This window comes from Ictidomys tridecemlineatus, chromosome 3, assembly GCF_052094955.1.
Source record: "Ictidomys tridecemlineatus isolate mIctTri1 chromosome 3, mIctTri1.hap1, whole genome shotgun sequence".
Lineage (NCBI taxonomy): Eukaryota > Metazoa > Chordata > Mammalia > Rodentia > Sciuridae > Ictidomys > Ictidomys tridecemlineatus.
In genome coordinates, this window is record NC_135479.1 from 202,118,515 (window position 1) to 202,132,735 (window position 14,221).

General features: G+C 35.4%; 1 protein-coding gene across 1 annotated transcript; it reads right to left on the reverse strand.

The window, feature by feature from the left end:
* Positions 1–1,151: 1,151 nt before the first annotated feature.
* On the reverse strand, positions 1,152–13,786 carry Cct8 (chaperonin containing TCP1 subunit 8). Its single transcript, XM_005323563.5, has 15 exons — positions 13,628–13,786; positions 12,264–12,354; positions 10,995–11,074; positions 9,553–9,702; positions 8,909–9,089; positions 8,738–8,799; positions 7,482–7,619; positions 6,463–6,641; positions 5,529–5,595; positions 5,368–5,455; positions 5,168–5,283; positions 4,532–4,603; positions 4,295–4,459; positions 3,702–3,821; positions 1,152–1,377 (listed from the first exon to the last, which is right to left on the reverse strand). Exons 1-15 carry the CDS (start codon positions 13,685–13,687, stop codon positions 1,300–1,302), a joined length of 1,647 nt encoding a protein of 548 aa, XP_005323620.1. The 5' UTR covers positions 13,688–13,786; the 3' UTR covers positions 1,152–1,299.
* Between the last annotated feature and the right edge of the window lie 435 nt (positions 13,787–14,221).

A 14,221-nucleotide genomic window follows, 5' to 3' on the forward strand; every position in this document is an offset into this window, starting at 1 on the left:
TGTTATCAAAGTATAACATAGGACAAACTTAGACTGTAGTTTGGTACCAAATCCTCTTTTATGCCAGCATGTCAGAGAAAGTCTGCAAATTTCCTTCTAAAAAATTCCTTTTTTACCCAAGTTAGCCAATACTGGGTTAGTTACAACCAGGCTTAGAACATCAAGCCTGTCACAACTTCTTGTATAGGTCAACATTTTAGAATTTTATGAATAAGAAAACTTTGCATCATTCCTCTGATGAGTTTATGTAAAAACCAGTCAACCAAACTGTTTCTAAAATACCTTTGAGCTGGGTGCAGTGGTTTAGGCCTATAATTCCAGTAACTCGAAGCTGAGGCAGGAGGACTACAAATTCAAGGCTAGCCTCAACAACTTAGGGAGACCCTGTCTCAAAATATAAAAATGGCTGGGGATGAGGCTAAGTGGTAAAGCACCAATGGGTTCAATTCCCAGTACCAAAAAAAGCAAATCCTTTGAAATACCAAAAACAATATAATTCTGAACTATTATTCAAGGGAAGGGCCTATGTCACCAATACATGTAATGGCACATATCCTATAAAAATAAATGAAATCTTTTTGTACATGGTCTTTGTTTTTCAACTTTCCTTACTGATCTTAGAGGATCTGCTTTATGAAAATCCACTTACTTACTATGGAATTCTAGTCCAGGAATTGGCAGACTTTTCCCATCAAGGGCCTGATAGTTAAACTATAATTTTTGGGCTCATTTGGTCTGTCACAAGTACTCAACTCTGCCATTCCTTTGTGGAAAGTGGCATCTGACAACATGTGACTGCATAGGCGTGGCTGTACTGAAATTTAAAAAACCAGGCAACAGGCCATGCAAGGGCAGCTGGTTACTACACACATTAAGTGACTTAAGTCCCAAAGCTAATGTGATGACTCCATTGAGTAACAAATATAATGATAATGTTTGAAAATACTGTTTTATATTTCTTTTGAGAAAATAGGCAAATGATGAAAGGGTTTGAAAATATGTATTTCTCAGTTTATAAAAATACAAGAATACATAAGTTTTAGATCATGATCTCCAATCTATTTTAATGCACCTGTGTCAATCAATTTCATTGTAGAATTACTGGGATTTACAAGATTGAAAAAAATTCAGTAGCTGGTCACCAGACAGGCTTTTACAGTAAAACACATTTATTTTATCATTCAGCCAAGGATACAAACACAGAACACTTCTTAATTTAAGGAGAATAAGAAAACCATTAGGCAATTCCTAGTGAACTACTTCAAATACAACCTTCACCTATAGCAAAAATTAGGCTATTCAGTCATTTTGGTCATCATCCCAGTCTTTCTTTCCACTTGGAGGCTTGGGCCCACCAGCTGGTTTTGCCATGATGATCTGTAAAACACAAAAGTGCTTATAAATTCAAACTTCACAAATTAAGAATACTTTTCTATTGGCCTAATTATAAGATGGAGCAATCTTCTTAATATAAGCAATCAATTATATATATTGCATATGAAACGCCATAGCACAAAGTTTTCTAGCTTCCCTGTTAGAAATTATAGTGAACCTTCGGGAGTGAGAAAGCTTCCTGCTTCTGGGGTAAAAACAGCAAAAAAGAAAAAAAAAAAAAAAAAGCCCACACAGATTAGTAAAGGACATTCCAAAACAAGCACTTTGATAACTTAAGCAAACGTGAAAGTTTTTGCATGCATCCCTGGAATAAACCAGTCAGTGTGGCACCTGATTTGTTATTTATATATGAGGTTCGTCTTGCCAACCATCTTTATCCCAATTTCCTTGTGGTTTAGGCGCTTTAGGTCCACCTGCCAGTTTTGCCATTATAATCTGAAGTAGTTGATAGATAGATAAAAGTTTAACAATGAAGCTTTCTCCTACCAATGAGAACTTTAACAATGAAGCTTTCTCCTACCAATGAGAACCAAATAGTAACAAGTGTTTGTTCATAAACAAATCCAAGCACCAGTTCACTGGTAACTAAAAAATAAGCCACAAGACTTTCTTCAGCTTATCTAAAAAAAATGTGCTAAACCAACATTTTACCCAAGTACAGTATAACAATTTCATATCTAAAGATTTTATTAAAAAACAAAAATGGTGGCAGTGGCCTCAAATCAGTTTGGGGGAAGCTAAAATAAACTATTAAGCTGAACTATTATTCATTGCTTTCCCAATTTATATGAAGAAATCATCCTGTACAACATTAAAGGGTTTGACTTCTATTTTAAGCAACATGAACATGAAACATCTTTACCACCACTCCAACAGATTTCACACCTGTTTTCAGAAGCCTCTATGAGAAGTCTAAACATAAGGGAGCTGGGGATGTGGCTAAGTGTGGAGGGTGCTTGCCAACAAAGTGGCTCTTGGCTTGAACCCCAACAACATAAAAATAATAGTAGTTCCTAAAATTTTATTAGGCATCACCATTACACAGAGAACTTATTAAAGCTGCATGTTCGACCTCCTTCAGAGTTTCTGATTCAATGGGTCTGGAGTAAGGTCTGAGAATTAGCAAGACCTTAGGCGATGTTGATGTTATCTATTTGGGTACTATACTTCCTTTGAGCCCGAGTTGAAAGAGATATTTGAAAAAAGATCAATCCAGCTCCTATTACATCAACTACTGCTCATAATAAAGTCTCTTTCGAGAATATATATACTGCATAAAATCAAGCACGACTAACTTTTAAAGATGGTAATTATTCTAACCCCAGCTTGGCTAACGTAGTTGGATGGGTTTTGCCTATATCTTTATGTGCAGAGTGCAAAAACCAAGGGCACATACCAATAACATCCCTACTATCAAAATTTAGGAAATTTCTTTGTGATAAAGTTTATAGTCTTACTTGGCATTCAGAGAAGTTCCTCAGTTAAGGAACTTCCACTATCAGGATTTCTTTTCACCACATATCTTAGTCTACTTAAGCTGCTCCTGTCCCCTTCTATTTTGGGTTCTCCTTTAACACATCATTTCTAGAATAAACAATTCCTTAGGCTTGTCTCATCTTGACTGAAAAACCAATCATATTCTTTACTGAAAACTACCTGGCACAACAAAACAGTTTTTGCTTGGTACTGGGGACTAAGCCTAGGGCCTTTCCCATGTTAGGCAAGTGTTTTATTGCTGGGCTACATTCCTAGCCCTTCTACTTATTTCTAGTAAGGTGAAAGTGGATACCCAGTTCCATTTTTGCTCATTCTCCAGTTATGAAAGAGTCTTTATTTAAAAAAAAAAAATAATATATATATATATATATTTTACTTTTGTTATAGAATAATCATTAACTGGTCCATACTGTGCTTAGAAATAAGTCTAGTTGTCTATTAATTTTCACCTAGGATTTCTTCCAAGTTTAATTTCACATGATTTTTTTTACTTACTGTATATATTCTGTGTCCCTAACAAATACAACTTTCTATAAAGTATTTATAAATAGTTCATTAGTTAATAATTGCTTTGAGAATTTTGTGGCAAATGGATTTAAGATTACTCAATATTTTCAGTATAATTTAAAACTACAGGAGAAGAAAAAATTTTTAAAATGGGGGATGGGATTTGAACATCTAAGGTGTGAGGGTAAGGAAACACTCCTTTGAAAACAAAGAACTATGCTATATTCTAGTTCTATAAAAACGTACCGTTGAACCATATTGAAACTACCATTTTTAGATACCAAAGTTTCACTTTTGCTCACCTGATCCACTCTAAGTACAGTAACCGCAGCATTAGTAGCCAATTTTATAGCCCAATATTTTCCCAGATATGTATCTAGAATACCAGCTTCCAACATGTCCTTTACAGCAGGAACTTCAGCCTGTCAAACACAAAACAGTTTCCATCCTTTCATTTTAAATTCTTTTCAGTGAAAGTGCTTACATTCAAAACAAAAAACCTGCATGTGTGACTCCTAAGTACCAGACAAGTAACCACGTGTAAATACTACTCCATACACACTATAAGAGTATCAATAAAAGGAAATCTAAAAATTTCTTCTATCAGATAAAATGAAAACTAATTTTTTAAAATTTTAAATTACAATTCTTAATACACCATTATACAATAATTTATCATATTTCTGATTATACATAAGGTATGTTGACACCATAATGATGAGGGTCTCCTTTCACCATCCATGCTATTTCCCTTCTCCTGAAAACTAATTTTTAAGAAAAACAAATTGTTCATAAATCAGTTCACTATTTCTGATTTTCCCTTTATATGTACTGCTCCTATTTTTAGGTTGTGCATTCACAAAACAATTTAAGTTCATGTTTTTTTATCAAATACCTCAATGTCTAGTCCAACATTTTTATTTCCTTCTTGGTGAACTGCATAAAGTTTAGAGATAACTTCATTGGCCTTAACTCCAGAGTTCTCTGCCAATGCCCGGGGAATAGCTTCAAATGCCTCGGCGAACTTCTTAATAGCATACTGCTCAAGTCCAGGACATGTCTAAAACAAAATGTGTTTATTATTGCTTTTTATTCAAGCAATGAGAAGAAAGTTACACAGTAAAAGCCATACCTCTCCATATGATGTGATTTGTTTGGCTAATTCAATTTCTGTTGCTCCACCTCCAGGTACAAGACGTTTATCCTGTAAGATGTCCAAAAAGCCAGACAAAACAAAAAAACAAAAACAAAACATTAAAAAGGTAGTTTCACTAATCTTTTCAGATTCTAATACTCCATCAGACTAAGTTTTCAACCAGTCATTGTTATTCAAAATCTACTTATAAACTTGGTAAAAATGAATGATCAGACAAATTTTCTTTCTGCAGTATCTAGTACATGAAAAAGGAAGACCAAAGTGAAGAATGGGGACAGTCCTGTCTCTTTTATCTGCATTCTAGGCACTGACAACAATGCTTTAGCAACTGAAGTTAGTACATTAAAACAAAAAAAACACGAACTATTTAACAGTAAAGAAATAGCCTTGCTTTGCTATTAAGTCCTTCATATGATCATTTTGAGAAACTATCGTATTCTTCAGCAATTGAAAGGTAAATCGTTGGTAAAAATCCACCTGTCTCAGCCTCTACAGTAACTGAGATTATAGGCAAGTACCACCATGCCTGGCTAAACCACTCATTTTGAAGAAGCACCAACTACGTTTTTAAGACATTAGAGATTACTAAAGAAGCTTCTTGTTAATACTGACCCTTGTGAGAACTTTGAAAGTATTGACACCATCATCTACTGCCCTTTCTATATCATCCATCAGATTGTCTGTAGAACCTCGAAGTACTATGGTAGAAATGGCACCATCTTCTTTTTCTGTCAATAAACATATTCAGAGATTAAGTAAAAGAAAACAAACAACTTACATTTGCACAAACATATTTTGCCACTACTACATACCATGCTTAAAAACAACCACCTGTGTGTCTCCAACTTCTGAGAGGTAAACATTGTCACAATGTCCCATTTCTTCAAGGACAGGAGGAGTCTGTAAAAAAGAGATTGTTATAATAAAATTCAAATAGATGCAACTATCTTTGATTGTTTCTCAAAATACGTACCAATCTAGGAAGAGCTGTAGCACCAACTGTTTTACACAGTCTTCTGAGATCCCATTTTGAGTTCAGCCTTAAAAAAAAAAAAAAAAAAAAAAAAAGACCTTAATACAACATTTAATTCCAACCATATAGTATATAAAGAGACATCAAGTTTTGGATATGTGAGTTGTCATGTATAAACTAGCATGAAACTATTATTTACCTCTGAGTGTTTTGAGCACAATTAAATCCTACTCTCCTGCATATTTGGCTTACCCAGTTCTGCTGAGATATTTTTATTTATTTATTAGATATATATGACAGTAGTGTATTTTGACATATTATATATAAATGGAGTATAACGTAATTCTAATTAGGATCCCATTCTTGTGGTTGTACATGATGTGGTTTCACTGTCTATTCATATATGAACAAGGGAAAATTATGTCCAATTCATTCTACTACCTTTCCTATTCCCATCGCACTTTAGGAAATCAGAGGTTTATAGTTCTAAAACACCAGGGACCTGGTATGTATGTACACATACAACTTTTGCTTTGTTGTGTACGACCACACATATAAGGAAGAGTACAGTGATTCACTTTGCACGTTTGATTAGGTGTTAAGAATGGTAGTAGATGGGAATGGATAAGTCTTATAGTGTTCTCTATAGATGTGTTCATGGACTACAAGGCACCCTCCTTATTCTACACTCTGGCTGACAAAGTTCTAGGCTTGTGTATTGTCTCAAGCTGTTCCTTTTACCCAGAATGCCTTTTCCGTTTCCTCTTCTACTTATTGATATCCCTCTAAATTCTTTTGCTATTTGATCTAATAATTTATCTGATCTTGTAAGTTATTTCCCTTTATTAACTACCTTCATAGAATTGCTGAACTTATTCAGTGTTTCAACACCTAAAAATCATTTGTAATTTGTTTAACAGAATGCAGCTCTTACCTCACCAACATGATATTGTATTTGTTTGCATAATGAAGAGCCATGTCTGCCACTTTGCCACCTGTTACTATGACATTGGCACCAGTATCAGCAATAGCCTTGACTTGTGCATCCATGAGATTTTCTTCTCCCTTACTAAAATTCATCAATTCTTCAGCAGTCTTTATCAATACTGTTCCCTGGCAAAACAAGTTAAGTATTTTCTTTAAAACCACCTCACTACTTTGGTGTTCAAATGCAGAGGATGAGTTTTAACTTAAGAAATAACCTAAGAATTTGGGAGAAAACATGAAAATAAACATGCATGTATTATGAAGCAGAATACATGATATTTATAAACACTCAGCTTGTTCCTCTTCACTCCTAAAACAGATGTGTATGCTCCTCAACAGGTACTTCAGTGGAAAAATTGGAGAAATACTTTAATTTTAGCTATGCTAGACAGGTGTCCTTTTTTGTCTTTTATGAAAATCAAACAGTTTAACAAAAACTAGAAAGGATATGATTCCCAAACTCTTCCTAAATTTTGTGATCATTCCTAAACAGACACTCCTCTCCCCTAATCCAATATTTAAATTTGGATTAGGGGAGAGGAGTTTAAAGCAATACTTTAAATTTCAAGAATAGCAGGGATGAGTCCAGCTAAATACAAACTTAAAACTTTACATATATTTTTAAAAACAATTAAAAATTTCAAATTATATTAGCATTTTTTTTTTTCAGATTTTACCAAAGGTTGACATTTAAACTATTTTCAAAGAGCACACAGAGTGCTCACCTTATTTTACTTGCTGAAATGCCAATAGCTGTATGATAGACTATGAACCAACCTGGTGCCATCTAATGTTTCAAATTTAGAATTTTTAGTAACTGAATTTTATATCAAAGAATATAAAATTTGGCTTAAAAAATAAATGTGATCCTGCAATTTTCAGTAATTATGAGGTACTTAAAATGGTAATATGAAAAGGTAACCCAAATTTTCACTTTAATTTCAAGAAGGTTTGAAGTTTACATACCTTAGTTTCTGTTATCATGCCATCAAAAGGGCAAGAGTATACTGCTATTTTTGCATCTTTTACAGATGTTACATCACCTTCAGTTTCCTTCTTAAAAACCATACCATGCAATACTGAAGAAGAATAGATACCAGAGCCCTAAGAAATTGAATACCAAGATCATTATTAATGCCAAACTGTTGACTCTGTATGTTATCAAATACAGCCTTTTCTAAAATGAAGCAATACACCAAGACAGAGACCCAGGGCTATAAAAGGGGATGATAGGCATAAAGCAGAACATTCTGCTTAAGGTGGGAATCACCTCGGGAATGAGCCACTTATGAAGGAGAGGTTGTCCTTCAGTGTACTAAGAAGAACCAAAGGTAGAAAACTGCTCTAACCATTTATTCATCCACTCACCGAAGTATTTGGTGCCAATAAACCAGGAACAGCTATTACTACTATAGACTGAATAAAGAACAAAAATCAGCTCTTCTTCTTGGTGGTGGTACTGGGAACTGAACCCAGGAACTTGTGCTAAGTGCTCCAGCACTGAGTTATATTCTCAGCCTTTTTTATTTTGAGAGTGTTGAGATATTTTCACTAAGTTATCCAGGTTTATGCCTATCCAGGTTTGTGTTAAACTTGTGATTCTCCTACCTCAGATTCCTGAGTAGCTGATATTACAGGAATGTGTGAGGCTAAAGATTATGCTCTAATAGTCTTGCAATTTAATGAGCAAGGTGCATCCCAGACAGAAAACACATAGCACATGTACAGATAGCATACATATCACATAAGCTAAATTCAACCACGATAATCAGTATACCAATGTGCTAAACCATTTCTACTATAAAGTACATAAAAAATTTTATCAAAAACATATTCCAATGTTATCTTTACATTGTGAATTTTATTAATACAGAACAAAAATCAGATTTCACCCCACTCAAAATTATCCAAGTTTATTGTTATAATCCAGCATATACAAAGAAGGCAAAGAAATTAGTATTTTGTTTTGTTCACTATTCTTAATCCAAAAGAATGGCAGGGAAAATTGACAACAGGGAAACAACATGTCAATACACTTAAACTTAATTGGTGATAACATTACAACCTATTAATACTAAATGTTGTAAAACAATGCCCCAAAAGATAATTAAGCACTAAGTGTCTAAAACATAAGATTAAATATAAGTCTGGATCAATTTTTTTTGTAAAAAAAAAAAAAAAAAAACTTTTTTAGAGAATGTCGATAAATTTTCTGAACTTACCAGAATTTTACAAACCCTGATGTTATCAACATTGAAATGGCCAGAATCAGGAAAAATGGACACTGTTAGGAAAATAAGACAAAAAGAAAAAAAAATTTTTTTTGAAGTAACAGAAAATATTAGTCATATTAGATATTTTAATTTTGAATCCTTTCATTTACTAGTACTTACCACATGCCTGAGCAATAAGCTTGGCTAGAAATGCTTCATTTCCATACTGTTTACTCATTATGGAGGTACGAAGTAGAGATGACACTTCATCAACATCTCTAAGGTTTTTTGCAGAACAACATACCAATTCAGGAAGAATCTCATGGGCTTTTCTGCAGGCTATTTCATAACCTTCTATGACCTAAAATGTAAAGAACAAAAGTACTTCTTTCAAACCCGTAATTTTCACATGACTTAAAGTAATTCTTTTTTGTAACCCCAAGAATACGGTATTTTTGATATAAAATGAGTATACTTACAGACTAATATATGGCAGAGCCTACTAGTTATGAGAGAGAATAGGTTTTGGAGACAACCCAGATTTGAATTTCAACTCCTCCACTTAAGAGGTATAGAATCTTGTGCAATATTTTTCTAACTAAGTCTCACTTTCCTCATTTAAAATAAAATGGGTTTAATTGGATTAACAGGATTCTTCTGATGATAAAATGGTACAATGTGAAGCACACTGTACTGTATTTCCTGGCACAGAGTAAAGAGCTCAATAATGTTAGCTATTCCTTTGATAATGATCTTAAATTTTAAACAGTAGTGTATATACAGACAAAAATTAAATAGGGATAAGGTATAAAATGAGCACTTGCCTCTGAAACTGACAGGCCAATCCTCAGAAGTTCTTCAGCTAATTCCAGAAGAGCTCCAGCAAATACCAGAACAAAGTTTGTGCCATCTCCAACCTCTTGCTCTTGCATATGGGAAGCCATTACAATCATTTTTGCAGCAGGATGCTGTACCTGGTATAAGAAGAAATATCAAGTGAAAATTTTTGATCCTTACAGTAACATAAAATCATCAATTTCCATTTCTTAAATAGACTTTAATTTCCCTATATGCCAGGTAATTCCATTTGATCATTAAATGCTATTAAAAGTGTGGTCACAAGAAAATCCAAGTCCCTCTAGGTCTATCAACACAAATGAAAACCATTTCACAACACATCTTCTTTTGATGGGCATCATCCATTAAATACAACTCATAAGGTTCAGCACATTATTATGTGCTAAATTAAAAAATAAAGCAATTCCAACCACTAGATCTAGACATTAAAATATCTTCAGAGGAACAAAACCAGACATTTTACTTGACTTGGTTAAGAGCCTCAATATTAATTTCATTGTATGTTCCTGCCATAAGGGCTATCACTTCTGGTTTATAAAAAGAAATGTAAAAATTTTCTTAAAAGGCTACAACAAATTTACATAATTTTGTTCTTAGGAGTCAATTTTTAGATATTTGTATAGAAACAAGTAATAATTATTGACAACCATAAAAAACATACTTAATATTGTGGTATTATCCTAATAATATCCTTATTATACTTTAATAACTTCCGAGAACATCATAGTGTATAAAATCAACACTTATAATGGGTTCTTCCACAAATAATCTGTGAAGTTAAATATGTCCTTGAAAATACTGTTAAGATGTTGAATTATCTGCAGTTTCATTTAAAACAAGATTGAGTTCTTTACAGGCTAACCATCAGGAAAATTTCCTGAAGTTGAACATATCCTTCAATTACTAGGCAGCTACAGAGAAATGGCTATATGCATTTAGGTGCCAGACTTTCCTTATAACCCTACAAAAAGTATTTGTTCTATAGGCTATAACATCAAAACTGCTGCTAAATAAAGCAAAATTCCAATGTGTGTTCAGTGTCTGGATTAGTTTTGTTTTTATTTTCATAAAGCCAAATTGTTTGACTAAAAAAGTTTTGCTCATTAGCTGTTTCTATATTATAGAATAATTCATTTCATTGTCACTCTAAAATCAATTTGACATTATTAGCAAATGTACCTTATCATAATTAATTCCTCCAAACATTAATAATAACATAATAGATTTTTAAAATGAGTTTAAAACATTAAACCTAGAGCTGTTTATACACCTGCATAATAAAATTTCAAGTTGGAAAAAAGTAGTTCTTTTATTATTCAATCTGAAGTAAGAAATTTCCTTCTATGATAAAATATAATTTTTGATGTTCTCAAAACATTTCTTGGTTGTTTCAAAAGTAGTAACTTACTTCTAACTCTCTTAAAATAGTGGCTGCATCATTTGTCACAAACAACTTCTCCATGTGGTTGATGACCATTTTGTTCATTCCTCAAAAATAATAGTTAAAAAAGAAAAAAATCCATTACTCAAATATTTCCCCAAATACCCAGAAAAACATAGTTAAGAAACAAAATTTGTATTTACTTCTTAAAACAGTGTTGTAAAAAAAATCAACATATATTTCATTCTATCTCAGAGCCCACGTATAATCCCTGATTATACATTCATATTTTTCCCCCTAATTTCCTATAATATTTAGCAAGTATGCCAAATCTTACAGTGGACTTCCATGTTGTTTACAACATGTTTGGCATGCAAAAAGTGTTCCATAAATGTAAATTATGTTAACATGTATAAAAACCAAAATAATCAATTCATATTTATTTTCATTCTTATTTCACAGATCTGCATCTTTATTTCAACCGGTGAAGGTAAGAGTAGAAAAATCTTATGTCCCCTTTCCACTTTTTTTTTTTTAATTTGAATTTTGGTACTGGGGACTGAACCCAGGGGTGCTTAACTACTGAGCCACCTTCCTAGCCCTTTCTAAAATTTTGAGACAGAGTCTCCGCAAGTTGCCTAGGGACTTGCTAAGTTGCTGAGGCTGGCTCTGAACTTGCAATCTTCTTGTCTCAGCCTTCTGAGTTGGTGGGATTACAGGTGTGCACATAGCATAATATCACTTTATTGGTTCAAGGGCCAGGCACAGGCCTGTAATCCCAGTTGAGGCAAGAGGATCACAAATTCAAGGGCAGCCTGGGCAACTAAGGGAGACACTGTCTCAAAAAAGAGGGGGAGGGGTGGGAAGTGGAAGCGCTATAATTTTTACATCCTTTCAATATGTTAAAAGTAACATTTTGATGGCTATTTTTCTGGAGATCTAAGTTGCTGATTAAAAATCAGAAATATGCCAGGTGCAGTGGCTTACGCCTGTAACCCTAGTGGCTTGAATGGCTGAGACAGGAGAATCTCGAGTTCAAAGCGAGGCTCAGCAATGGAGAGGTGAGGAGCTAAGCAACTCAGTGAGACCCTGTCTGCTCAGCGGTGGAGTGCCCCTGAGTTCAATTCCTGGTAAATAAATAAATAAATAAACAAACAAATAAGAATGTACTGGTATTACTGAATAATGAAATAAACTTTCAAAGCAATACTGTAAATATAATCCTCAGAACAAGTTTGAAAGAAAAATAAAAAGGATTCCATTACTCTATTTTTAAAACATGAATTTGGAAATTACCATTTGGTCCATATGCTGTACGTGTAGTTTGCGCAAGTTCCTTGCAAGCTTGTATGTTTCTAAACACAGCCTCTTCTAATCCTGAAAAATGCTGTAAAATAAAATAAGACAATAAACAAGAATTTCCCAGCACAAGATATCTTTGCTTTTCTTTTAATAAAAATCAAGTATTGTGTAAGTATTCCATACTTGGTGTTCAGAGTCTGAACACCACCTCCCATAAAACCAACCATGGTCACCAATCTCAGCTTTCTGGCTAATTTCAAGACCTTGGGCAATTTTTTCACTTATAAATCTAGCCAATAATAATAGTATCCACCTCACAGGATTGTTGAGTTAATCATTCAAGATTTACACATGTAAAACGTGTTGCTTGATATTTATAAAATTCTCCACACAATTTCCTCATTATTTGAAATGAATAAAGCAGTATGCTTTTTAGGGACTACAGAGATCTACTTACATATTAAAACACAGGCTTTTAATTTTTTTTTGTGTAGTGAAAAAGACAGGAGGAAAACTAAGTCCAATTAGAGAAAGGAGATAAAATATTTCAAGTAAATTATCTTCAACTTGGACAATCCAAAAGACAATATTTTCAGTGTGCAGTTAAGATACATTTTTTAAAAACCATGTTCCTGAAATCACATTCAAGATCATAAAACTAAGTAGCATTTGGACCAAAGTGTCATTTATCCTGTGGGCTACACAGGTAAATAAGGCACTCGGAACTCAAGAGATACCACATTTTGCTCCAATTTCCTCAATTTAAAAAAGAGATGAGGAAAACAGGACGCTGAGAGGCACGTTTTATGTCAACTTGGCTCCAATGAGCTGGGACCAGAATCCATTTGGACTGTCCTACTAACCACACAATTTCTCACTCGGAAACAGGCAACCAAGAACTGGCTGGCTCTTGTTCTTATGCCCTCTGGTCGGGATCGCCTGCTCCTTCTCCCTCCCCAGCCTGTAATCCACGAATTGTGTGCTAATCGGCCTCACAGTTCCCAAAGCAATTTCATCTCCTCAACTTCACTCTTACAAATCCCTTTGAGGAGGAGAGCCTAATATTAGAGTCCCGCTGTACTGGAGGGGAAAACGCAGGAGCAGCATGACGCTCGCCCAGCTAGACTGTGTGGGTCGTCAATACTGCTGCCTCGGATCTCGACAGCAGAGAGAGAATAAAAAAGACTCGGGGTTTGGCGGCCGAGTCTCTCGAGTACTCCTCCCTTTCTGGAATCTTCTCCCCCGGTCGCTGTGCCAGCGGTAGCATGCCCGGCCTGTTAGTAGGCCCTTCTCCTTCTCTACAGCCACCGCAACCCCATGCCGGCTCTCCCACCTCACCCTCTCGTTCCACCCCTTACTTTCGCTCCCTCCTTGAGCATCTGGGCAAAGCCCGGGGCCTTGGGGACGTGGAGCGCCATGGCCAGCCTGCACAGAGCCGTTCACGCGCTCGATCGGAAGAAGGGGAGGAAGCGGGAGGCGCGCACAGCCTTCTGGGAACGCTGCGTGCTACCGCCTCCCGTCCCTGCTTTCTCCCCAGCCGACCGCCTGCCTTGAAGCCTCGCGAGAACTAGAGGAGCTCCAGCAGCCAGAGCCGACCTGACGATCCTCGATCAGGTCGAACGATCCTGCCGAGCGCCGTGAGCGCGGTCGGGCTTTTGGGCTGACGCATGCGCAGGGAGATCCAGGGCAGATTCGCAGCGTGTTTGCGGTTTCTGACCAATAAACCACACTTCCTAAACTTATAATTTTCCAGACCCAGACATCAGCGTGTCAGGACAGGTGTGCCCTTAGTCCTGAAACGGTGCCCCTGTCTTCATCCCCCCCAAAACTATCGATGGGTGTCAGTTCTGTGCTGGGAACTGAAGGAGGTACTGGGAATGTGAAGGTGCCAATCAAAATCACTAATAAGGTGTGCTGCCTGTCGAGTGCTCACAGGTGCCAGGTTCCGTGTG

Excerpts from the sequence above, each read along its gene's own strand:
- Cct8 (XM_005323563.5), bottom strand. The coding sequence starts at position 13,687 with ATGGCGCTCCACGTCCCCAAGGCCCCGGGCTTTGCCCAGATGCTCAAG. Across the intron at positions 8,800-8,908 it reads GCTTATTGCTCAGGCATGTG|TGTCCATTTTTCCTGATTCT; the intron begins GTAAGTACTAGT and ends TTTTCCTAACAG. Across the intron at positions 3,822-4,294 it reads ATGTTGGACTAGACATTGAG|GCTGAAGTTCCTGCTGTAAA; the intron begins GTATTTGATAAA and ends TGTGTTTGACAG.